The 18,306-nt window shown below is 35.5% G+C and overlaps 3 protein-coding genes across 3 annotated transcripts; 1 reads left to right on the top strand and 2 right to left on the bottom strand.

Moving 5' to 3' along the window:
- Positions 1–1,708: 1,708 nt before the first annotated feature.
- Positions 1,709–4,405, bottom strand: LOC114715608 (uncharacterized). Its single transcript, XM_028900466.1, has 3 exons — positions 4,246–4,405; positions 3,883–4,071; positions 1,709–2,221 (listed from the first exon to the last, which is right to left on the bottom strand). Exons 1-3 carry the CDS (start codon positions 4,295–4,297, stop codon positions 1,917–1,919), a joined length of 546 nt encoding a protein of 181 aa, XP_028756299.1. The 5' UTR covers positions 4,298–4,405; the 3' UTR covers positions 1,709–1,916.
- Positions 4,406–5,409: 1,004 nt separating this feature from the next.
- On the bottom strand, positions 5,410–10,330 carry LOC114715605 (DEAD-box ATP-dependent RNA helicase 20-like). Its single transcript, XM_028900463.1, has 10 exons — positions 10,122–10,330; positions 9,337–9,602; positions 8,718–8,897; positions 8,437–8,598; positions 8,163–8,317; positions 7,641–7,733; positions 7,367–7,452; positions 7,051–7,277; positions 6,422–6,655; positions 5,410–5,725 (listed from the first exon to the last, which is right to left on the bottom strand). Exons 1-10 carry the CDS (start codon positions 10,175–10,177, stop codon positions 5,676–5,678), a joined length of 1,509 nt encoding a protein of 502 aa, XP_028756296.1. The 5' UTR covers positions 10,178–10,330; the 3' UTR covers positions 5,410–5,675.
- A 2,322-nt stretch (positions 10,331–12,652) lies between these two features.
- LOC114715607 (mini-ribonuclease 3) lies at positions 12,653–16,510 on the top strand. The gene is made up of 7 exons (XM_028900465.1): positions 12,653–12,983; positions 13,598–13,728; positions 14,587–14,676; positions 14,919–14,971; positions 15,357–15,459; positions 15,887–15,991; positions 16,199–16,510. Exons 1-7 carry the CDS (start codon positions 12,692–12,694, stop codon positions 16,220–16,222), a joined length of 798 nt encoding a protein of 265 aa, XP_028756298.1. The 5' UTR covers positions 12,653–12,691; the 3' UTR covers positions 16,223–16,510.
- Positions 16,511–18,306: the final 1,796 nt, after the last annotated feature.

Genomic DNA, 18,306 nt, shown 5'->3' on the forward strand with positions numbered 1-18,306 from the left:
ACATTGCTCCATGATCATCATCATCTTCTTCTTCTTGTTCCTCATCATTCCTCCAAAATTCTGGAAAAATTACGTAAAAGGACCCATGTTTCAAAGCAATTAGGTTAAGAGATTTTGAAAGTCACGACTTCTTTCAAAGATTCAAAAGTTAACTTTAATTCTTAAAAGCAATTAAGACTTAAAATCACTTAATCTAAATGCATGTTGTTTTTTTCTTGGGAAGAAGAAATAATTCTATAATCGTATTCTTTCGTATCAATCAATTTTATACTTCAAAATTTTACTTTTCAATAATCAAACTCTAAGTTGATGGAATGAGATGTCATCATTTCCTTGACAACTGGATCAGCTCTCGAGTCTTATTATAATTTAGCTAATGCCTGCATGTGCGTCTCCTTCTTTCTGATATTAATCTCTCATTATTTGAACGATTCTTAGTTAAAGCTATATAGTTGAGTGTTTGTTTATTCTTTTAAAATGGTCCAACCACAAATAAGAGAGCCAAATGTGCGGGAAAGCAAGCATATGTTCATCAAAAGCAAACCATTTATTTTCCAAGGAGAGGTAACCCCATGTAACTATGATTAAGCTTTTATAAATCTCCCTCTGATTGTTGTCCCCACAGTTTTCTTTACTTTTTTTTAGAAGATATTAATAATTCCACATTGGCCCATTTCTTGATTATTAGGGTTTTCTATTGCTAAATTCAATTCATGACCTTGGCTTTAATTCCACGGATTAAGCAATTTAATTAACTAAGGTTTAAGCGTCTGAATTCGGTGTTTCATACTATAATATCATCATGGCAAATGGAGACTATTCGGCGCGGTCTAGTACTGATTTTGAGGATTATGTTTTATTAAGTTAACATGCGACATGTACAAGAATACACAAAGGAACACAGATTCATTTGCATATGCTCTGAAGTTTGAGAAACTTGGGACCATAATCTGCAAGTTTTAAGAGGAAGAGAATGACGTATGAGGTGGTTGGCCTAGTAATGGAAGTTTGCATGCTGAGGGGAACCGTAGCAGTCAGCATTGCACAGACCATTGTCCACATCCACTTTGGAAATTGCATACGTGTATGCTTGTACTAAGTAAACTACTAAACCCATGTGGGTCTCTAGTTTCAGTGCTCCAACCTAGAGAATATGAACATGGGAAATTGGAAATAATCAGTGATATTAGAGACAAATATTCATGAACTCCTCCTATTCACCGTCATGAAAAACGCCCAAGGATTGTTTTTAGATTTTTTTTTTCTTTTAAATGTAAGTTCCCTAAGTAAATATAAGACGAGACAATTTTGAACAGGTTAAGGGTGAAGTTGAGCTACCCAAAATGTGGCTTTAGGGTGACATTATACACTCTCCGTTAAAACAGACAAGGACCTCAAGACTTTGATACAAGTTGCTGCCATACTGCAAAGACAGAATGCCATGGATTTCTGTAATGGAGGTGTATTGATGAAGCTAATTACTGCAAGATGTTATTTTGCCATATGCTGGCACGACATTTGATGCCAAGGGAATTTCAGTAACGTCAGATTCACCTTAAGTTATTTTGAAAAGTTCTTAAACTTTTAAGGATACCCAGTGATGCAAAAAAATGGAAATAATAGGCCGATTTACTTACAATTGAGTTACTACTGAATCTACCATTGTAATTTATCAGCGCAGCAAGCAAGCAACCTATTATGCATCAAATTGCCGCCAACTTCTTGAAAAAAGATCTAATTAGAAAGCCAATGGTCCAATACATGAGCAAATTACGTTATCAGACAAAGTGGGAATCTGTACATCGACCATTGCCAATATCTGCAAAATGGAGCAAGTAAAACAGAAAAGGAAAGAGTTGAAAAATCAATTCAAGCCCATTTGAATTCAAATAACATGGCATTTAGGTGATGAACACCTAGATGCGTGGAATAGACTTGGCCCGGATGAACTGCTTCAGAACAGCTTTCTCTTCATCAAGTTTCCGCTTCTCTTCAGGATCTTTTGGTTTGACCTTTCTTTTCTCTTCTAAAATCCACTTGAATAGTTCACGCTGCTGGTTTTCTGGAATTGGCTCTCGTCTGATCACTTGCTCTGTCATGGGCAGTGGGGACACAGATGTCTGCACAGCAGGGGTTGTAGCATCTTTAGTTGAAACAGGTGGCGCATGCTGTTCCTCCTCCACAGGTATATCTTTCTTCTTCGTCCTTACAAACAAATAAGCTAGAGTTGAAACAACTGTCAGTCTAACATCAAGCAACCAAATCAATATAGGTCAATAGGTCGCTCAATACAGAATAAAGAGACTAACATAGGGATCAGAAGAACGCATAAAATAAAAAAGGTGACAAATAACTGCAGTATAGTATATTTGGTATTTAGTTATAATCAATATAGGAATATAAAATATAAAATTTGTAACAAGTCATATGATTCACAAATCGTGACACAGTATGACACCTCAGATATCATGAAATGCACGGGAGAATATGTCCAGTTAGAGAAGAAAACATTAAAGAGAATTGTCAAATACTTTTGCCAAATAAGCTGATTAGCTGTAATGTTAGGTACGATATTTGAGGCTAAATATTTGAAATTCACATAAAACCTATCAGACTATGTAGCCCCAAAAATATTGTTAAATGAAACCAAATTAGTATAAATTGTTATTGCAGTCCTAATTCAGCAAATAGTAAAAAATTGGGCAGCTGTTGTGTACAAAATAATGCAGTCAATCTGTCTTGTATACGCCTTATATCTTGGAAATTTACTTATGTAGCATTTATACTCATATGTGAAGGCTAAATTAATTACAGCTGTGGTCCTTTTGCGGAGTTTATAGACACACGAACCATTTACTCAATTCCACAAGATATGGAGTAAGTACTGTGAAATAACATTTGAAAGACACACATCCTGTGCCTGATGCATCAAGATTTATTTCATTAGTTGGTCACACTAGTATATCCCATCCCATGCCTTTTTAACTTATGATCTCATTCCTCACCAGCTCATCCTCATCTCAGAAGTGAATGTTTCTTGAAAAGCAAAGGTCAAAGTAGCCAAAGCGGAAAATCAGCATCTCTCCCGCGCGCACAAAACAAAAGATAATACACATTAACGTAAATTAGCAATTCACACAGGTGGTGATGCAACATTCCAAGACAATGAACAAAGAATCCCCCAATATGATATCCTCAATGAATTCATGCACAATTGAAAACACAACAAAATGAAACCAACCAAAGATATTAACATTTATACTTCCATCGAAGTTATATTGATATGTGATATATAAATCGCTAAGTCATCCATCAATTACCATCCCCAGAAAGTGATTTGTAAGAATTGCAAGACTAAGGAAGAAAAAAGGTCTACATTTGCTTGCCTCAACTAATATCACAACGTTAATGCAGGGGCCCTTTTTAGCATGTATAAGGAGCAAAATACAAGCACTGATATATCCCATATTACCAGTCCAATGCCAAGTCCTAGTTTTCAATTACACTTCCGACTAATTCAGCGAAGTCATGCATTCCAAGGACACCACCTATGATGAAAATTTAGCCACAAGTAATTAGATTTTTCTACAATATCCAGTAACTAAAACAACAATCCAATGCATATTTAAAAGAAAGAAAAAAAAACATGGGAAACAAATTTCAAAATTAAGATCGGAGGTAAAAAAACACCTTTATCCCAACAACCAATCATGCACACGGTATTATCAAAGCAAGCAATAAAGAAATGATTAATCATCTCTAGCATAATATCTAGAAACCCCATTACATTAACTTCCGCATTACTAACAAATGAAAATTACAATCATGGCAGACTCGAAAACAAATTTTTTGCAGTTGACCATTCGGGCGAAAGAAAATGACCTCCGACGGCAAGATTTACGGCCAAAATCATGGGCAAGACAAATTTGTAACGACGAACAAACGATTCCTTGGGCGGCGGCGGCTGCTGCTGCTGCTGCTGCTGGGTCCCCATCGCAGAGGACGAAGACGACGACATTGGCGAGGAGAACGCCTTCGCTTTTTGTTGCTCTCGAGCTTGCTTCAGTTGCTCTGTATTCAACAACACGAGAAAAACAATGATCAGACACTAAAACCCCAAAATCAGCAACTTGAAGTCAAAATAAGATAATCGAAAATTGCTTTCACAAATTTTGGAGGAAAAAAGAGACAAAGGTGGAGGAGAAAGACAGATTTGCTCGATGAGAAAGACAACGATGATGTGACCTTTTCGAGGCTTGTTGGCGTAGAGCTTTGGACCTTCTCCTTCTTCACTCATTTCGTTAATGTCTACAGCACCTTTCCACCATACACGACTGCTCTGAGCCTCCGAAGTCCCAACTAAGCGTGCTTCGGGTTCCGGAACTGAATTTTCCCTCTCTATCGTCTGTTTTTTTCAATGAATTCCTCTCCGCCCTAACAAATTGATTCTCGGAGTTGACGCCATTTGTTAATTTTTAATTTTCATCGAAATTATTTTTTTACGAAACCTTTTTAGTAATTAGATGAAAAATTAGTCAATATGAAACCAATATCAACACAAATACTACCTCCGGTCTTAATTATAAGACCCAGTTGATTTATTTGAGGAGATTAAGGAAGTAAGTTAAGTTAGTTATTTGTAATAAATAAGTGTTGTCATTCCTAAAATATCCTTGTTAATTAAATATATTAGCTAGAACTATCATTATTAGAAGGATTATTTAAAAAAAAAATGCATAAATATGAGAGACAAAATGAATTGGGGTTTTATAATTAGGACCAAATAAAAAGTCAAATAGAATCTTATAATAAGGACGGGAGGTAATATAAGTCAATTATAAACACGAACGCTCACCCGCGTTCCTATACAGATAGAACTCGTTATAAATACTCTTTATAAATAACTTTTCAATCATTATTTATAAAATATAAAATAAATATATGAAAAAAAAATTTACCTCGTTATAAATACTTATTTAAACCAACCCAAATAATCACTTACTCTCCAACTTGCTAATAGCTGGCAGCTACAGAAACATATGCTACGCCCACAAATGTGTTCGTTAAGGGAGTATATATAGTTTTATCATATGATAAAGCTTTAATAATTTTGTTATCGACTATATTAAATTAAACGCAATTTTAACCTTCTGGTTTAAAAAAAAAACGCAATTTTAACCCAAGTTACACGGAAGCCGGAAATAATTTTTTTAAAAAAACCCAAGTTACACATATTACCTGCTTCAAACAAAATATAAAAGATGAGAAATATGTCACGCTAGTTCACTTCAAAGTTTTAGAAGGTTGGTACTCATGGACAAGATTAAAGGTCAAAGTTTTTTTGGTATCCTTTCATTCTCTGCTAGTCAGACCATCATATCAGAGTCCGAAGAAAGCAAACCATGAAGGGCTCAGGATTCTCAACGATTGTGGTATGAACTATAAACAGATGTTTGGCCGTACAGCGAAGCTTTCCTCCAAATGTTCTATGATTCTTAAAACAAAAACTTCAAAAAATTCTACCACTATTCTAATATTCTTACAAATTGGCATAGAAAAATAAAATACACATGTGCAAGACTCGGATTAAAAAAACAAAAGGAGGTAGAATCAGTCATGATAACAAGGCATTCATTTGTTACTCCATCAGTCCACTTGCTATCCGCCTCCATCAATCATCTCAGTGGGCGACTGCCATAACTTCTGCCACGGAAACCTCCATAACCTGATTGATTGCGGTAGAGATGTAATGGAGGATATTAGAAACTCAGGTGAACAGAAATGACTAGCATATACTTGCACAACAGAAAGCAATCATGTTCTTAAATGGGTTTAGTTAAACTGAAATTCAGTAGAATTCCCTCCGGATGCTACCATTTTTGGTCAGTGATTGAGACCAAGGTAACATATCAATTTATGCATATGATTATTAAATCCACATATTTTTAAATGAAAAATTCATCAAAAAGAGGAGTTTGCCAGATCAAGTGATTCATGACATTGCCTCCATATATTCCAACGCCGTAATCTGTTCAACGGATTTGAACCTTTCTGTGCTATGAGAATTGCAGATCCTAGACTAGGTGATATGTAGATTTACGTTTAGACCTGGAACTGTACTACCAACGACATGGGCACGTATCTCTATACTCATTTCATCATCCATCTCGGTAATTATGGATGGAAAAAAATGAACTGGTAATATTGAACATTAAAAAGTTAGGGGGGAAAGCTCTTTTGTCGGAAGTAGCCACAGTACACGCTACAAATGAGAAATGCATGCAGAACTGTACGCACAAGTCCCATATCTTCCAGCTATAACTTAGACCCATCCGAAGCCAAAGAATGGGGAACAGGAATCAATGCATGAATAGTTACAAGCAAAATGCAAGCTCAATCATAACCGATGCAGCAAACTAACCTGAAGGAGGAGGAGGTGCTCCACGTGCCATTGCTGCCAATTCAGGACTCACTTTCTGTCCAGCTTCCTCAAGTATGGCTATAAGTTCCTTTGCAAATCTAGCATTTGCAGCAGTAAAGAATGTATATGCAGTTCCCTTTGCGCCAGCTCTCCCAGTCCGACCAATGCGATGAACATAGTCCTCTAGAGATCCCGGGAAGTCATAATTTATTACATACATCACGTCCTTCACATCTGTTAAATGTCCACATGCAAACAATAACAAGGATCAGGATGCATAGTTATTGGTGTCAGATTAAAGTGACATTTCAAGTGGCAGTTGCATAAATAACAAGTTGCTTGCGTAAGCAGAAATATACAAGAGCTGAAAAGTAGTGACTATAAGGGTCATAATATGCCAATAAAAGGACACAAGACTGAATCCTTGAAAATGGTTAAGGGAAAGACAAGAAAAAACTAAAATAGCATTTATTTAAAATATAAAATCAGAAAAGCTAGAACAACATTAATTTATTAGATATCGATATTATTACTTCAGCAAAACTACAGACACATGACACAGCTGGAATCAAAGCACCACTTGAAGATTAAGAGAGTTAACAAAATGTTTGAGTAGAACGTCTTTGTACCTAAGCCACGAGCTGCAACATCTGTTGCAGTCATAATAGGACTCTTTCCAGATCTGAACTCTGACAGCACCCAATCTCTTTCTGCCTGACTTTTATCTCCATGTATTGAAAGTGCTGGCCAACCATCCATGCGGAGCTGCCGAGTGATCTGATCACATCCTTTCTTAGTATCCATGAATATCAGTATTCGGCTGCCATCCATGATGTCCTCCAGCAACTTCACCAATCTGGGAAATAAAGAAGTTAACTTCATCACATGGTTCCTTTATATAAGGAGGAGATAAAAGAAATAACTATAAGATAGAACATAACCTACTTGTCGTATTTCTGCTTTTCAGAAACAATGTCAACATATTGACGTATTGCATGGTTGGCTTTTAAATCTGGAGAACCTATAATCACCTGCGTAATGGTAATTAAGTCATTAATTTAATTTTCAATATATTTGTTCCTTTTACATAACACAATATCATTTAACAACAAAATTGAATGACTTCTTAGTACAGTAAAATCAAAACATAAGGAGTTCAATATATGGAAAACAGAGACCAAAAAAACTGATGAAATCTACAAATGTAAGAATATCTTACTTTATATGGGTTATAAAGGGACTGCCTCGCCAGCTGCTCAACCTCCTTCGGCCAGGTAGCACTCCAGCATAACGTTTGACGGTCTGGACGAATCTGCATAAATCAAAAACACAATCAGATACTCAGGAGACAAACAGATTCCAACCAGAAGAATCAGCAATCAAGCTCATTGATTAACATGGACTATTAGGGGGACCAGGGACATTATATCTGATGATGGACAACTTGTTCTGAATGCTTTCCACTTGTTCTTCTTTAACGACCAAAAAGTACTTACGACAAGCAGGGTACTCTCCCCGCCTCTCCATCTCTCATGAAGTCTAAAGCATCTCCAAAATGAAACTTATCACAGAACAGTAACATGGGAAGAACCAAAAATAGTATGGTGTGCGGATCAAGTACAAAGAAGAGCAACTTGACTACAACAAACAATTCTACAGCAGCATACAAAATACACAGGTCTTGCATTCCTTGAAATTTTAGTTTTCCAAAGTATTAATAGCATATCAGTGCAAACTCAACCTGGGCAACAATCTTCCGTAGCTGAGGCTCAAAGCCCATGTCCAACATCCTATCAGCCTCATCCAATACAAGGTATGTAACTCTTCGTAAGTTTGTATGATTTGACTCAATCATGTCAATCAGCCTTCCCGGAGTAGCAATTACAATTTCAACACCTGATCCAAAAAATGGATAAATACATGCACAATTATGACAATAAAGCATATGACTTCATTATAGCCAGAGAAATCATAAACCCGTGTCTTGGGTCAGCAATACTTACTTCACCACCTACCTTTCTGGAGATCCCGCACCTGAGGTCCCTTAGGTACCCCACCATATATGCAGGTACTCTTAATTCTAGATGATGCACCAAACTTAGTAGCCTCTTGCTGTATTTGGACAGCAAGTTCTCGAGTTGGAGCCAAAACTAACACAATTGGACCATCTCCAGGTTCTGAACGAGGAGTTATTGAAATATTAGATGATAACACCAAGGTTGATGACAGAGGCATGTTAAGGAATGTTTACACCCTAAAAAGGAAACAGATCATTCCAATTATTTCAATCACCTACCTAGAATAGGCTGGGCATTAATATGTACGATTGCAGGCAATAAATAAGCAAGCGTCTTCCCTGATCCAGTTTCTGCTATTCCTATGAGATCACGCCCCTTCAAAGCCATTGGCCATCCTTGAGATTGAATAGGTGTAGGTTCAACAAAACCAGCTTTTGTAATTTCTTGCAGAACATACTCTGGATTAAACAAGTTGGCAAAATAAGCATGCTGTTATCATCCCATAATGAAACGGAACTTTTTTCCACGGTAAACTATAAGTTAACCAACTTTCCAACAGTCTAGTTCTGTCAGTTATCAAACATAAATTCCATTGCAAAAAATTAACACATCGGATGATGTTGTCAATAATCTACCATAAAAAACAAAGCATGGCTTAAACTACATAAGGGAAATAAATTGAGAGGGAGGGAGGCAAACCAAGGTATATAATAAATTTTAGGGGATAAAAAGACAGAGAAAATTGAGATATAAAGGTAAAGTGGCACCACTCATATAAAGTCTTCCATTCATCTAGCTAAAGAAGAATTGACAAAACTTCGAGTAATAGGGAGAATAAAGTCCTCCACACAACGCTAAATAAGGCAGAACGTTAATGGGGGGAAAAAAACTTGGTACCCGGGAAACCAGCAAGGTGAAAGCTTTTGACTGGTCTGGGGACATCTCGACCTTCAACAGTTATGTCCCTCTTCTGCCGATAATCATTAACTTCAGCCTCAGTCATAGCCCTCACCTCTGGTGACTCAATGTAGAAATTCTTCTCAAAATGAGGCAGGCCATCCAAATTCAATTTCCTTGGGGATCCACCGTCATTGTAATCCCTCCTGCTTGAGGAAGAGTGGACAGAACCACCGTAACCTGTGGGAGCACCCAGCCCCGAATCACTAAGAAAACAAATGGAGCTCCTTAGCAAAACTCTTGGCTCAAACGTAAGGAAATTAAGATTAGCCCACCTAATTAAGTTGAGCCTCACACACATATGACAGTTCTAAACATACATGTAACTAAGATTAACCCATTAAATGATTCATTTCAGATGCCAGTGAGGGTAACATGAACTCTCGAGGGAGTTCTTAATGTTTCACAGGGTACAAACCCTAAAAAGGTAGCTCAACTCAAAAGAGGATCATTCTGAAAATAAAACGGAATCAATTTTCCTTTCGGAAATTATTTGTCAGATATACTAATATACGTAAGAATATTGCTATATGGGCATGTAGAACGAAACAAAATTTAGCCGGAATAGGGAAAATAGCAGGCAGAAATTAAATATTTTCACTGAAACACGAAATCAGTATGCCTGCTTCCGAGATTAATTATATTACCGGACAAGAGGGGGACCAAAACGGGACATGGAAACTACAAATTAAAGAATTAAGCGCGGGGGTAAGCCACTGTTTTACCTTCTCCGGTCACGGTAAGAAGTAGGGTCCCCAGAGCGACTGTCGTAGCGACTCATGTTTCGTTGATAACGAATGCGATTCGCGGCTACTCTGTGCAGAAGAAGTTGCAGGTGCCGGAGCACTGGGAAGGAAGGGCGAACAAAGCGAAACCCCTGCCCCGCTACAGCCTCTCTCTCGCTCCCCTCCCCCTCTCTCTAGCCGGGGGGAAGCTAAACCTACCTTGTCTAACCGAGAAGACGAGTGCACGCTCCAGTGAATGGAAGACACGTATACAAAAATGAGCCTTTCTCGAACATTTGCTGCGTCCAAGTGTTCTCATAGCAAATTCATGTCGTACCTTATATATATAAAGTAATTAATTGAATCTTATAAGATGAATTAATTTGATCTTAATTACTTCAGTCCTAATTATAAGAACTAGTTAGTCCTAATTATAAAATTTAGTTGACTAATCTAAAAAAATTAAGGAAAGAAGTTGAGTTAGTTATCTGTAATAAATAGGTATTGTCTTTCCTAAAATATCCTTGCTAATTAAGTGTATTGGTTAGAATTATCATTGTTAGAAGGACTACCTTAAAAAATATATATATAAAAATGATAAAATAGATTAAGGTTTTATATTTATGATTAAAATAAAAATTAAACAAAATTTTATATTAAGAAACGAATGTAGTAGTTAACTAGTGTTAACGGGTAATGTTTTAAAAGTCTCAGATAGAAAAAAGAACGTGTGTATCATTTTTTCAGAGTGATGCCATGAAATGAAAGCTAACTTGGTTAATCACAACTCATGCCCTCATCATGAGACATGCAAGCTTGGAACCTTTTGGTGATGGATTCTCCCTCCTGGTTCCCTTGATAATCCACAGAACTCAAGCAGCATATTCTTGAGTCTCTTCATTGCGGATACTTCTCTCAACTCCTTCAAGAATCAAGTTGTTACTGTTGGTCAGATTTGTGGTCACCTTCTAATCTTCTTCATTCGTCTTTTCGTCTCTTCATTCCTTTCATTCAAGTTTTGCTGGTTTCAAATTCTATCATTTTCTTTTATTTTATGTGAAATCCACATAAAGTTGAGTTGAAAGGTATATTATTCTTCCGGTCCTTAATATAGAACTTAATTGTTAAGTTAATTTTAATCATAAATATAAGTCCTATTTTTTATATTTATTAATTTTTTCTAAATTACCCCTATGGATACTCCTTCAACCATAATCAAGTGAGTGAGAGAGGGAGGATATTAAGAAAGATGATTATAATATTTAAAAAAAACATGTCATGTTTCTTATAATTAATTAACTTACTTAACTTCCTTAATCTAATCAAATTAGCTAAATAGGTCTTATATTAAGGACTGGAGGAGTAACAAATTTCAACAACATTGTTAACATTTTTCACAATATATGATAGCTCAATGTTGACTAGAAGTGATGAATGATAAAGACAAAGCCCAAACTATAGAAAGATTATAAACTGAATTTTAGATGAGTCAAGAATTGAGGAATTGAATTTGTACAAAATTAAAATTTAAGAGTTAAGTTTTAAATGAACCAAAATTTAAAGGATTAACACATTAATTTTTGCCTAAAACATGTCAACTTAGATTAACGTAACTAGCGAGTATTTTTATCCAGGAACAAGTGACTGCGGGGTTGATTTCTAACTCTTAGACCAAGTACTTTCCCAGTGTATATATGTACACTATAAAATTTTTAGTGAGTTACTACTTCCGGTCATTAATATAAGACTTAACTAATTTGAGGAGATTAAAAAAATTAGTTAAGTTAGTTATTTGTAATGAATAGATGTTATTTTTTCTAAAATATCTTTATTAATAAAGTGTATTGGCTAGAACTATTATTATTACAAAGACTACCTTAGAAAAAAATAGATAAATATAATAAACAAAATGTATTTAAGTCTTATATTTAGGACTAAAATAAAAGTCAAACAAAATCTTATATTAAGAAATATAATACGAGTATTTATTAATTATAAATAGTAGAACTTCTTTTTTAAACTCTATAGAATACTTCACAAGGGAAATTTTATATTGCGTGTTTGGCATGCTAAAACTTTGTGCTCCACCTGATAACCATAATTGTAGGAATAGGTTCCTTTTTAGGAATGACATTTCTCAATACCATATACAATCTTAGTGTTAAATTTCAATTTTTTTTTTTTTACAAAAAAGGTTTAGTGAGTTGAATCTTGAAGACTCATTAAAATCAGGATATGCTTTCAATATCAAAGAGTACTTACAGAGATATTTATAAATTATTCATCAATAAAATCCTAATATCAACAGCGGATTAAAATTAAATTGGTTTAAGGGGTAAAAAACTCGTGGGCCGTCCTCGGTGGATACTATTTCAACTTAAACCAGTCCGGTGTTTATATTTGGTATTGGGCTCAAACTTTTGATCCGAAGTCATAGGGCCCGTAATGATAAGAAATGAAAAAGTCAATTTTTTGACGCTTTTAGGAAAATCAAAACAAAAACTTTATCGTCACTGCTGTCTGCAGAATTATCTTTCTTCGCGCTCGTGGAAACTTGGAGCTCCCTGTAAATGGCGTCCCATTCTACTACCTCACACCTACAGAAGTCCTATCTCTTCAATGCTACCCATAAAATGCAGACACTCTCTGTATCTTCTGTGAGCACGAAAGCTTCATGGGACACAGAACAGAGGCTTCCTTATAATCCCAATGCTCCCAGAAAGATCAAGAAGAACACTAACGCTCTCAGCCAGACGCCAATTTTAAAAACATCTCCTTCTTCCAGTTCATCTTCTCCAACAGCATGGACGGAGAAGTACGTTTCTGACCTTCTGAAGCGCAACAGTCCTGATACCAGTGAAGGTATTTCGTGAAAGTGAATTGTTGTTGATTTGGTTATCTTGGTTAATTCCGTATTATTTATTCTTTGTCCTCTATCCGAAGATTGAAGAACCGGGGAGATATCAGAAGGGAATTTAAATTTATGTGATTTATTTCTCCTATGTAATGTAAAATGACAAAATAAGGACAAGACGAATAAGGCCTATACTCAGTTGTTATTATAGAATTTCGACTTATAGGCTAACTATTTTAATTGGCTATGGAAAGTGGCTGTTGATGTTTGTTTTATCTTGGCTTGGAATTTTTTCTGCAAAAATGGAAGTGCCTTACTTACAAAGTTATGTTGTTAAATTGCTTGAATGATGTAAATTGTGCCGGATTAGAACATGCATGCTTTTTTTACTGCAGGTTCCTTTAAAGTCCCGCGTGCTTAAAGATTAAGACTTTATTTTAAGAATCAGTACATTCTTCTATCATAATAGGTTTTTATCTTTAATAGTTTTTATCTACTATTTAGCTATAATTTTTCATCATTGCGGTTTCATTTTGTATCTTTTTGTGATTTTTCATCTAAAAGACGCTGAAGCATTCAGTGAGTGCTTGCTTGATAATTTTTTTTTTTTTTTTTTTAACAGGGAATACAGCAGAGCCAGACGAAACCTACTTGGGATATGAGAGATGGTTGCCGAGTCCTCCTAAAGTGGTGAAGCCAAGATCTGTATTCAATGCAGCATCTCTAGCATATATTGGCGATTGCATATATGAGGTTTGTTCTGATTTCTGCTTTAGTGGCGCTAAATACTATCCATGAATAAACATATTAGCAGTGTGTTTGTCTCTAATTTGGAGATGTGTGTGCACACAAAAAAGAATGAAAGTAAATAAACATAAGCACACATAATTGAGTGAGCTGTGTAATGATGCCGAATTTATGAGGCAATGAGTAGTTTCAGCAGCTCCTTGGTGTACTTGGTTGGAACGGGATGCATGCATATTCAAGGGCATCTCTTTGCCCCTACCCTGTATTCTCGTTATGGGATGAGAATATGCTTATGGCTTTTGACAAGTGCTCTAATCATTATTGTTTTATGGGCATTTTTATTTCCAACATGAGGAGAGGTTAGAATAGTTTCAAATTTTAGCCTTTGGTCCAGCTTTCTCAGTTTTGACTGTTTTAGAGGACTTCCTGGGATTCTTTCAGTTTTACTTCCTTTTCTTTCTGCCTTTGAGGTTCCCTATTCTCTCTCACATGATATAAATGAAGTAATCCTTTAACGGAGAGTGCAGTGTGATAATCTGCTGATACGCAAGTACTTTGTAAAGAGTAAATGTGTTAATTACTGAGGCATTGTAATCCCCTATAAAGATCTTTAGGAGCAATATTACATGAATTCTATGAGTGTTTAAGTGAAGATAACACGGCATGCTTCCCCTTGGAATGCACAAGAGCTTTTAAAGGCGCATAGGTCCATTCTTCTCTTCACACCTACAATGGCTTCTTGATGACTGTTTCAATTGAACAAGCTTGTTTAGTTTATGTTGGAATTGCTACAATTCAAACAACTGTCATGAACTTTATAATCCTAAATAAATATCTAATCCTCATTGTTTGTGAAACATGCAGCTTTATGCTCGCAGGCACTTTTTATTTCCTCCCCTAAGCATTGAAGAGTACAACGATCGTGTGATGGCACTTGTGCGTTGTGAGGCTCAAGTATGATACCTGTCAAAATACAGAGTTTAATTTTCTTTTCTACTCATTTTATTGATTGAGAATATTTGAACGTGGAAATGAGACAACAGAGCGCTGATTGATTGAAGCAAAACTTTATGAAATTTGGCTTTAGTGGGCTGATGATGTTCTACTGGTTTCTTGTGATTGATCACTACTGGTTATTAAGAACACGTATTTCTGATATGACATATGACAAGTAATTCCCATTTGCTGCAATTCAGGATGCATTGCTCCAGAAACTTCTCCACAGCAACTTCTTATCAGAACAAGAGAGGTTAGATGTTATTCTGAGCATGTTATCTCTCTCTCTCACCATTTTTCTGCTTTTATAAATTCTACTTATGATGTTTCCTCTTGTGATTCTTGAAATACAATATGCCTTTAGGTCTCTACGATATTTATCACTTGGTTATGTATTTTAAAAAGGTTTCCTTCTCTATAAATATGGTATTACATTCTGCACTTTTATTCTGTCTTGTTCCTCAATTTTAAGCTTCCATTCATTGTCCTACCTTTCTTTTTTCTTGTATTGGTCAACATTATTCTACCTTTCAACCATGTGCGTTATGTTTGCGTAAGGTCCTCTGATTCTCTTGGTAGAACTTAATTTGCAAAAGTTTGTATATTTGGCTTAAAGCTTTTAGCCATCTCTATTGCAGGGATGTGCTTCGATGGGGAAAGAACATTAATTCAAGCAAAACACGGACGAAAAAGCGTGCTGGTGCGGCTGTGTATAACAGAGCATCTTCACTGGAAACATTGGTTAGTCTTCAAATTTTGACTTCTTGAGAATACATCTGTTCTACTTTGTATAGTTCTTCCTTCTAGTTTGTTAACCAAAATAACATTGGCTATAGCACATGATATTCATATTAGCCCGTTGGTTTGTGTTAAATGTAAAACCTAATTAATAGTTCATAGGCATACACATCCTACTCCATTTTTCTCTTTTGAAAGCTTACAGGATAATGTAGTTGTGCTTTATTGTTGCAAGGAGCATGTTTAAGGGCTATTTGTCACATATGTTTTGAAGTTTCAGTTGGTTTTTGTGTTTATAATGTCTATCTTCAAATATTGTTCATTTGTGATTGAGTCAGATAACTGTTAGGAAGATCTGAAAATAAAGTTCTGTATTCAAATTTTAAACCTGTTTTTAGCCTTATCTTAACTCATAAATTCATTGAACTAGGTTGGTTATCTTTATTTGACTAATGTGAATCGCTTGGAAAAGCTAATGGCGGAGTTGGGATTTTCAGTTGACTCTTCAGCAAGTTTTAATGTGGAAGAAGCAATAGTAAGTTTAATTATTGTCTCACTTGCTTATCTTTGCTCTTTTTGGGGTGAAGTTTTTGTTTTCCCAAACGAATTCAAATCCAGGATGGACCCCATTCCAACTCTTACCCACTATAATTATTTGTGTCGTCGCCCCACTCTCAGCGCTCATTTTAATGTTGCATGGTTGGTTCACCCAATGATTGTCGTTTTCCCCTTCCAATTTTAGTCAGGACGGCTGAATAACGGATAAGGACAGTCTTCAACAAATCTTCCAGAAGAGCAGAAATGTACGAAATGAATGATGTAGTAAATCAGCCTGCACATGATCTCCAGTTTTGATCAATTGAATTCCTCATTCACTTATGTACAATGATAGATGTTGTATTGCTCTCCAACGGTATGATTTGCCATCCTAAAGATCTGAAGCCAGCTAACTTCTTTCTTATGTGAAATTGCTGTACAAATACTGTGACCTTACGGTTTCTCAGTGTTGGAGAGGCATATAAAATATTTATCATTCATTTTATCTTAAATTTTCTCTAGATGTTTCAAACTAGTCAAGCCGCAGCCTCTCAAAGCTCTAATGCATTTTAGCAAACTAGCACAAGTTGGAGATCTGCAACATTTTTTCATTTCAGTATGCTTAAAAACATCAAGTTTCTTGCAGGGACGAACAAAACGATTACTAATGATTTTTGCATTTGAATTCTTTGTTTTAGATTTTGCGTCCATAAGGGCCTTTAGAGAAAACGTGTGATACATCACACATACTCTTCTGATTCTATTTATAAAACATTTTTAATATGTTTCACCCAAATTAAGAAAATTTTAAAGTGAGTTAACTCCTTATTAAAATATAACAATTTTTTAACTTTATTCCTATTTAATATACATACCTTTTACAAAAAAAGAAAAAGAAAACTATTTATACTCTAATAAATAAAGGATATAATGAAAATGATTATATTAAAGAAATAAAATTTAATGTGTGTTTTGTCCGCATTTAATTACAAAGTCAACATTTGTTAAGTGAGACTAGTGGTATGAAAATTAAAGAACTAAAAATATTTTTTTAAAAAAAATTAAATATTATACTAAAATTTGATGTAAATTTAGATGGTCAAATAAATTCTTTAACGTGTGTGTGTGTGTGTGTTTTTAGGGTTTGTCAGAGCCTTTATCTCAAGTAATACACAGGGCCTTATAGCCCAAGTGACAAACGTGTGTGTTTTTTTATTGGGATCATTGGCCCTCGACAGTCCCGAACCTCGCGAACCTCTGCTTCTTTCGCTCGTGTTCGTGCTGTTGCTTCCCTCAGTCTACACCCTGAAGCCTTCCTGTAGCAGAGGTAATTTCTCATGTAGTGGTAGCATTGTTCAAAAACAGAGAAATTGTAAAAGTGATGGTACCATCTTTTGATTAATAACTAGTGTTCGTAGTCTGGAAAATTAAAAATAAACATCAGATTGGGAATTTGTCTAAATTTGCTTATCAACTAGGTCTTATATTAAGTAATAGTACTATTATTTTTCTACTTTCTCACTTTTTTCTGAACTCTAGCCTAAAGACTTGGTTCACTGTAGCTAGCTTCTGAAACGGGTGTTCACTTTTTACAGGAACTGATCATTTTAGATATGTCTACGTGAATAGCAATGTATTAATATTAATACATACTCCTTCGATAGTCCCTAGTATAAGACCTAATTGAAAAGTTAATTTGATTCCAAATGTAAAACATATTTCGCATGTTTATCAATTTTTTGTTAAATTAACCCTATACAATAATCAAGTAGAAGAAGAGTGAAAGTAAGTGTTTTAAAAAGAAATATCATATTAACTTATTTAACTAACATTCTTAATCCACTCAAACTATTTAATTAAGTCTTATGTTCAAGAGGAGTAGCTCACAAAGAAGGTTGTAAATTGCCAAAACAAAGCAAAGAAGCACTACATGGCATGCGTTCGAACTTCGAACCGTCCCAGAACACCATAGGAGGTTGGGATAGGCATGACGATTGGAATCTTGATGAAGAGTTCAGGCTCCTAAAAAAGAAGATTTGCCTGAAGCACATTTCTGAGCATAAAGTTGCCACAATTGAAGGAATTCTGGACTGGATTAAAAAGATTATGACCTTTAGTTTTGACTTTCGAGTTCACATCACGTCATTTGGAAGAGATCCTACAAGCTTTGGTTTTGGACGACCAGATCGAAGAAATGAAGAGCACTGGATCTAAGGATTGTGCTTGTGTTCCTGGAGGTATGGGTTTTCCATCGACGCAAGAACAAGAGTGGCCCCAGTTAAGGAGTAACCAAAGATTGGTCTCATGGCTCGT

This window comes from Neltuma alba, unplaced genomic scaffold (genome assembly GCF_004799145.2).
Source record: "Neltuma alba isolate B1F8T4 unplaced genomic scaffold, ASM479914v2 tig00011601_pilon, whole genome shotgun sequence".
Classification (NCBI taxonomy): domain Eukaryota; kingdom Viridiplantae; phylum Streptophyta; class Magnoliopsida; order Fabales; family Fabaceae; genus Neltuma; species Neltuma alba.